The sequence below is a fragment of the Cryptomeria japonica genome, chromosome 7 (assembly GCF_030272615.1).
Source record: "Cryptomeria japonica chromosome 7, Sugi_1.0, whole genome shotgun sequence".
In the NCBI taxonomy this organism is placed as follows: domain Eukaryota; kingdom Viridiplantae; phylum Streptophyta; class Pinopsida; order Cupressales; family Cupressaceae; genus Cryptomeria; species Cryptomeria japonica.
Window position 1 is genome coordinate 289643649 of NC_081411.1, and position 8147 is coordinate 289651795.

Sequence of the window (8147 nt, forward strand, 5' to 3'; positions counted from 1 at the left end):
GCAGCCAAGCCATAAGAACCTATGGTTTCTAATCTAGTACCTTCAGTTTAGGGAAATATATTATTACCACCAAAACTATTGAGGCTCCACTTTGTCAACCTATGGTTCAAACTCATCAACTAGCCTTAGTGCTTTCAAATAAAGCTAATTGATTATATCATTCTCGTAGCCCATCTAAGAGTATGGAGGAAGATGAGATCATTCAAGAGAAACAATGGGGTGGGTTGCCTAGGTTTCAACCAACCTCCACCTTCTTACAGAACTAATTATCTTCCTTTGAGGATGATGATGGTTTGTAATAATATAGAACAAGATTTTTCTCTCATGGAATGTAAGATGTTTCACTGACCTTGCCAAGAAGTATTCTATGTGGGATATTTTAAAAATTATCTTGGTATTGATGTGATATCTTTAGGAAATCAAAATTTCTTCTTTCATACTTTCAGCTACATGTTGGCTTATTTGGCTAGCTAGTTTGGCTTTCGCTTCCAATCATGAGACTACTCATGGAGGTGTTGTTACTCTTCTTACTCCATGGTGGTATTCATATATTATCGACCATGGATATAATCCTATCCATCAGCTGGTTGAGATCCCCATGTCAATCAAAAATCATTATTTTAGGATAATTAATGTTTATGTTGCCAATGATGTTGCTGAAATATCTACCCTTTGACAATTTATCATGGATTCAATGGCCCCCAATGCTTGGGCTAGGTGTAGGGATTATAATATGTTGAGGTGGAATTTGAAAAGGAAGGCTTAGTGTATTTTTGTTTGATAGTTGATGAATCAGAGGTGTGTCTTTACATGCATAATAAATTTGGGCTTTATGATTCCAATTCTTATCACAAAAATCCTCAAATTTTATGGCATGTGTGGAGAAATTTTTGAGTCGAAAATGATAGTCCTTAAATGACTTGATCATGCCATGTTTATGGCTCATTGTTCTTTTCATTTGAATCTTGTCAAGATCTTCCTATTGTACCTCTCCTCAAGGTTACTCTATCTGACTACTACCCAAATAAGTTCAGCATAGAATGGTTTGTGACACCAGTTCAAGCCTCCAAAACACAATTTTCCTTGAATACCACTTAGATGAGTCACAAGAACACATTGACTCACAAGCAATGGGTTTGGAATCTTGATTGTTATCCCACTCAATAGCCTGGGTGGATTGCATGGTGGAACAATGATATTCAACACAAATAATGCTTTCTTAACAATTATGGGTGACAAATTTCTATTTTTCATTGATGATCCTACAAGGCTAACACCTTGAATCTCCAACATGCCACTAAAGATCTCTCAGTTGATCCAATGTTTCTAACCTTGGAAGTCTAATTAGCCCAAATTTGGTAGCAAAAGAAAATTTGTTGATGCTCATGCCACTAGAGGTGCCTAGATCATAGCCAAACCTCACTAGTTAAAAGTGAGAGATTGAACTTGTAAAGGGTTTTTTTTGGCTCATTAATCTTGTCATTCTTTTTTAGACAAAAAAATCAAAGAAGACTAGTTGGTTCTCTTTGAGTTAATACACATTCTCTAGGATTTTGTACACCATTATGAGAAAGTTTCACAATGCATGAAGCTTCTCTTAAGAAAGATAGGGCTCTCTAGGATTGTCTCAAAGTTGTGCCATGTCAGTTCTCTAGGGCCTAGTTCAACTTCTATAAGAAATTTCTCACCCTATAGGATTCAAAGGAGGCTATCAGTTCCATGGTAGATGACCCTTGGTTGTGTTTTTTTCCCATGTGAGTTTTACAAGGCCCTTTGATCATGTCTTGGTTCCAATTTATATAAGGTCTATTTGGAGGCTTCTCATAACTAGTCATTAGGAAAGTTAATTAGAAAAGGCAATATTAAATTTATACCTAAATGTAGTGACCCATAAGATATTTGTAACTAGCAGCAATTCACCCTCCTTGACATCTCTTAAAAGATCATGTGTAGCCAATGCCTTATCTCTAAAAATATGATGTCTAGTTCCTCAAGTTGTTTGCTGAGAGTATATAGTTTTTATCAAAAATAGATTTATTGTGGATAATATTATTGTTGTCTTTGAAGGTATGGAATGGGATCACCACACTAAGCCAACTTCCATCTTGATTAAAATTTATTTTTCTAAAGCCAATGATTGTCTTTAGAGACCTTTGATTCTAGCTATATTGAGAGCCCTTAGCTTTGGATCTTGTTTCATTCAGTATGTGCAAATGATTTTTAGAGATGCTTCTGCTTGCATCACCATCAAAGTTTGCTAGTATTTTGTGTTTGGGCTCCACTAATACATCTACCAAGGGCATCCACTTGCTCCCTCTCTTTATGTTCTTCATATTGAAGGGTTCAGTTATATATTGACAAACTTTATCTCTATTGGGAGAGTTCGAGGAATTGCCCTACTCGAATCTTCTACTCAATTGGTTAATGATCATTTTGCAGATTATTATTTTCTCACTCTCATTGAGGATGAGAAAAATGTTAAAAGGGTTCTTTAGTGGATCAGTGGTATAAAATATAGTGTTATCACTAGTCCTTCCTTCCCATGCCATCTTAGCTTTATTGGTATGGGTAGAAGTGAATTGGACATTGGAAATGTTTCACTTTTTGTGCATTCCCTTTTCTTTCCAAGCATGTCTGGTTAATCTTTGAAATGTTGTTCTTGTCAAAATTGAGAAGAATCTCTCCTATTGGATTAATAAGCCTCTATCCCTTGCTAGTAAACTCTAGCTTTGTTTTAAAACATTGGTGGCCACCCATGTGTATTATTCTTCCTGTTGCGGTCCTTCCAATGCCTCGCATATGAAACTTGAAAAGATTCTTCATGATTTTCTTAGGCCTCTTACAAGGACTACAAGGGATTTCACCATTTGGCTAGGGTTTTTTGTTTTCCCCCGCATGATTTTAGTGGGTTTGGTCTCATCTCTATGCGAAGACAAGGCTTAGTCCTTTGTTCTAAATGGATTGTCTAAGCCATTTCTAGGAGTGAGGCCTAGAGGATTCTTCTCAGACATTTTATTTGTTCTAGCTTCCTAGCTCATAGGTTATCCTAGAAGGGATTGGATTTTAGACCCTTCTTGTTATGCCAACACCTATTCAAATAGAAGGCACTTTCATTTACAAAAGTATATGTTGTGCCTAGGAAGTCGTCAAGCCTTGGCTTTGGTGGGCTAGCTCTGTCTTTCAAAATGAATCATCTTTTAATCATCATTACCTTCGATGGTCTCCTCTCATTCATGTACACTAGGGCCTCCCCCTAGTTTGCTTTCCCTAGGTCAATTTATTCTACTTGGGCTTCACTCTTATGCTTGTTATTTTGTTTAGTTGTTTCTTTTCTTTTAAGGCTTTTCCCATGTGACTCTATAACTACTTTTTGAGCTCTACTCATATGACATGTCCCTCTCTATTTTTTAGATATGAATATTATAATTTTAATCTAATATAGATACTCACATACTATTGATAAAAATAAAAGTTATAATTAATATTACATAAATATAATTAATACAATATAATTTTAAAATAACATCGATTTTTGTGGGAGTCCATTATTTCATAGGTAAGTTGTTATATCTTGAAATAGTTTGTTTTATTGATACCCAGTTTGCATTTAGATAATCTAAGATGATGAATACACAAGCATTCCAAAGCCATTCATGTCCTAAAAGGGTGTTATTACCTCACAAAGATTCATGACTTGTGATGCAGATTAAATTATGTGTCATGTGGTTCTCATGAGTTGTGATGCAGATTAAATTACTTTTTTCTTCGCATTTGGTTCTCTTGAGGATTGGCTTCACATCCCTTTCAGATTTACCTATATTTTGCATTCTTTTAAGGTGGATATTCTCTTTTCTTTATGGAAAGATAGAAATGGTAGTATTTTTGCTCACAACTCTATAAATACTTCTATTTCACTTTATACTAAAGCCACCATTTGTAAAAATGTCATGATGCATATTCAAGTTTAAGTGAATAAAGTGGCTATTTGACCATTGGGGTAATGCCCCATGCACTTTAGCCAGAGTGCCTCCAATTAGTTCTGCCTCTTACAACCGATCTCCTTCCTAAGGCTGCTGACATCAGTGTTTCTCTTCTCTATGCTCTCATTCACCAAGATCTAATGCCCCTCACTGCCACATTGGTGGCAAGGATGGTTGGGCTCAGTTATGCTTTACTTCTCCTCCACATGTAGGTATTTCATTTTGGTGGCCTTCAAGTGGTACAAGGCCATTTACTGGTGGTTGTAGTGGATGGCCTTCAACTAGCAGTGGTGGTGGGTGGTCAGATTCTTCTAAGAACTTCCCTTATATGGATCTAGCTATTTCTCTGAAATAGATTGAAGATAAAGAAGAGGGAAAGACAAATGCTTATAAGCGATGCTCCCTACCTGATGTCACCCTGGACCCTGCTAACGTATGGGGTAAGCAAAATGACAAGGACTCTCTTCTAGTTCCCTCTAGAATTTCTCTTGTTGCATAACTTGGTGCTCGTTTTATTCTACTCGAGATTCACTCTTATGCTTGCTATTTTGTTTAGTTGTTTCTTTGCTTTTAAGGCTTTGTCCATGTGACTCACTACTTTTTGGGCTCTACTCATATGACATGACCCTCTATAATTTTTAGATATGAATATTAGAATTTTAATCTAATATAGATACTCACATACTATTCATAAAAGTAAAAGTTATAATTAATATTAAATAAATATAATTTAAATAATATAATTTTAAAATAATATTGATTTAAAATTATAATAATTAAAAATCACCACAAATATTTTTATTACAATATTACTCACTACTATGTGACACTTGTTTAGATATTCAGAACATATTTATGTTCTGAATATCTGTTTTAAATAAAAGAATATTGAACGGAGAAATAGGAAAAATCAAATGATCTGGTATTGTTCGATTGCGTTTGCATTTCGATTTCTGTGGTAGTCCGTCATATGATAGGGAAGCTGAAATATAAAAAATCAAATGATCTGCTATTGTTCGATTGGGCTTGCATTTCGATTTCTGTGGGAGTCCATTATTTGATAGGTAAGCTGAAATAGGAAAAATCAAATGATCTGGTATCGTTCGATAGAAAAAATCAAATGATCTGTTATTGTTCGATTGGGTTTGCATTTCGATTTCTGTGGGAGTCCATTATTTGATAGGTAAGCTGAAATAGGAAAAATCAAATGATCTGGTATTGTTCGATAGTAAAAATCAAATGATCTGGTATTGTTCCATTGGGTTTGCATTTCGATTTCTGTGGGAGTCCGTTATTTGATAGGTAAGCTGTTATATCTTGAAATAGTCCGTTTTATTGATACGTGGTTTGCATTTAGAGAATCTAAGACGATGAATACACAAGCATTCCAAAGCCATTCATGTCCTGAAAGAGTGCTGTTACCACACACGGTAGACCTATCAAAGACTCGCGACTTGTGATGTAAATCAAACCAAGATCTAAATATTCCTTTCCTTGCAAGTAGCAACTTAGTAGTAATCAGAATACTTCCTAATATAGTATAAACAGGCATTATTTAACGCTCACTCATCTCCTTCACTCATACCTTAGGTCTCTTTCTCTAATTCATACTGAATCTTAGTTAGGCTCTAATTCTAATGAGATCAATGGCTCGACCAGGTCAAAATCTTCATGTGAAATTTTTTGTCTTGGTGGCCTTATATTTGATCATCATGGCCGTTGAAGCCCAGTTAATCACATCTCTGGAAGAAGTTTTGGCGTACAAAATTATGGTGCAGTGGGTGGTGGGTGATGTCCTCTAACAGTTTCTATCTTGAGTAACAGAAAGTTTACATGTTATTATTAAGGACTCCAAAATCTCGTCTTTTTAAAATTCTAATGGTTTTCAGGCGTTTACTCGTGCATGGAATGATGCTTGTAAAGCGTCGTCTGCAACTTTGAATGTAGCAGGTGGCAAGACTTTTCTGGTTAACAATCTATATTTCCAGGGACCGTGTCAGCCTGGTTTCACATTTCAGGTCTAAAATTTGAACATAATTCTAAAGGATTAAAAAACAATGGATTTAATACATCTAATTTTGTCGAAAAATTGTATAGTTCTATGCTATTTGTATTTGTAGTAATAATAGTAATCCTTCTTCAAAGTTTACCATACTCTAGATTAATTCTATGTTTGATCCTCATTCTGTAAATTTGTGCACTGATTCGAGAATATGGTAGTAGCTCAAGACAAATTTTTAATGTTTATTTTACTAGGTCGACGGAACTATTGATCCACCAGAAAATCCGAGCAGCTGGAAGCGCACATGGAACTATTGATCCACCAGAAAATCCGAGCAGCTGGAAGAGCACATATGTGTGGTGGTTGTTCGAGCATCTTCAACAATTTACATTGACAGGGAAGGGCACTATTGACGGAAAAGGAAGTAATTGATGGGGTAAACATAAAAGTAGACCAACGGTTAGTAACCATTTACACTGCTGAACTTCTCTCAGTGTTTCTAGTTTCTGATACAGAATATATGTAAAATTTTACCTAAACCTGCACAGTAAGGTTCTAGTTTTAATTTTCAAACAGATTATGCAGATGAATCAGGAAAACTTAATAAAACCTGTAAAAAGAGAGTTTTTTTTAAATTAGCTTACAATAAAGCAAGCAACAGCCCTCAAAACCTGTAAAAACTACTTACATGCGCTAAAATTATAGATGCATATCATATGACTTTCTTTTTTCCGTAGGCCATTCAATTCAATGATGTGAAAGGGAGTGCACTGAGTGGACTGAAGGTGAGAAACAGTCCTCAATTTCATGTCACATTGACAAATTGTGACTGTCCAGATCGTGGGTATTACCATTCAGGCACCAGAAAGCAGCCCAAACACTGATGGAATTGATACGTTCCAATCCACAAACATAGTCATAAAAGATTCCACTATTGGAACAGGTAAAGGAATGAGGAATGTGGCAAATATTATCATTTTCAGATTTAGTTTTAAATAAAACAGTTTGAATTTCAAAGGGTGAATTGTCTTACTGATAACTATTTTGGATCATATTTCATGATTCATTTTGACTATAAAATTACTCTATGATACATCAATGATGTTATTTGATTACAAGTTAAAAAACTGATAAAAGAAAATGGATGTGACTATTATAACTTAAAAAAAGAAAATGGATGTGACTATTATAACTAAAAAAATTCATATCATAGATTAATTATGATCTCAGATTTTTTCTTATATTCTTAAATATAATATTAAATAGCAGAGATTATATGTGAATAGAGAAATATGAGTACATGGAAGTTTGATGACTGCAGGAGATGACTGTGTGGGGATAGGTGATGGGTCTTCAAATATTAACATCAATGATATCACATGCGGTCCAGGCCATGGAATAAGGCGATTAACCCTCTAAACAAACACAAATACCTTAACAGCTAATAATAATTTATGTCTGTCTAAATATGTTATGCATTAGAAATTATTTATATTATTTGTATAATTTTGCAGCATTGGAAGCCTTGGAAGAGGAAACACGAAAGCATATGTCCATTCGATTCACGTGAACGGCGCCAAGTTGACATTAACAACGAATGGATTAAGAATCAAGACATGGCCGGTGATAGAGTCGGGAGCTTTTTCGGCGCGCAGGTCTGAGCGGGAGCGACAAGTAGACTGTGGAGGAGGCCTCCCTCCTCCACATGGTTTGATTCTTCTCTCCCCTGTTTTATCTTCCTGGCTTGTTTTTCTTTTTATGGTTTCGCTTTCTGTGCTGTCTCTGTGTTGCATTTATTTCTTAGGCGTCTTCCGTAGTCTCTTTCTTGTGCGATCTGCTCTTGGTCTTTAATGGAGTCTGGATGTGACGGTGCATTCACTGCACTGTCCCAACCTAACCCTATTTCCCCACTACTGGATCATTCCAGTATGCCTTCCAATAAACCTTCATTTAGAGATATTATATCTAGGGCTTCCCTGGCTATCTCTGACGATGCGAAGTTCCTGGCAACCAGCGGCGATGGAGGTGGTCGTTCAGAAGGTAAGGATTCTAGTGATGACCCTGAGTCTATCCTTATCTTGCCTAATGATTCTTTGGTTCACGAAATTACATTAGAAAAAAATAGACTTAAAGAGACTTCTATTTTCTTTGCTTCTGTTGATATT

The 8147-nt window shown here is 35.6% G+C and overlaps 1 protein-coding gene across 1 annotated transcript in view; it reads left to right on the top strand.

Moving 5' to 3' along the window:
* LOC131034844 (polygalacturonase-like) overlaps positions 1 to 7833 on the top strand; it is a 26765-nt gene extending 18932 nt beyond the window's left edge. Inside the window, exons 2-6 of the mRNA XM_059208556.1 lie at positions 5870 to 5998; positions 6820 to 6925; positions 7304 to 7385; positions 7497 to 7690; positions 7787 to 7833. Coding sequence (XP_059064539.1) covers positions 5870 to 5998; positions 6820 to 6925; positions 7304 to 7385; positions 7497 to 7690; positions 7787 to 7833 — 558 coding nt within the window. The remainder of the gene's footprint in view (positions 1 to 5869; positions 5999 to 6819; positions 6926 to 7303; positions 7386 to 7496; positions 7691 to 7786) is intronic.
* The last annotated feature ends 314 nt before the right edge of the window (positions 7834 to 8147 follow it).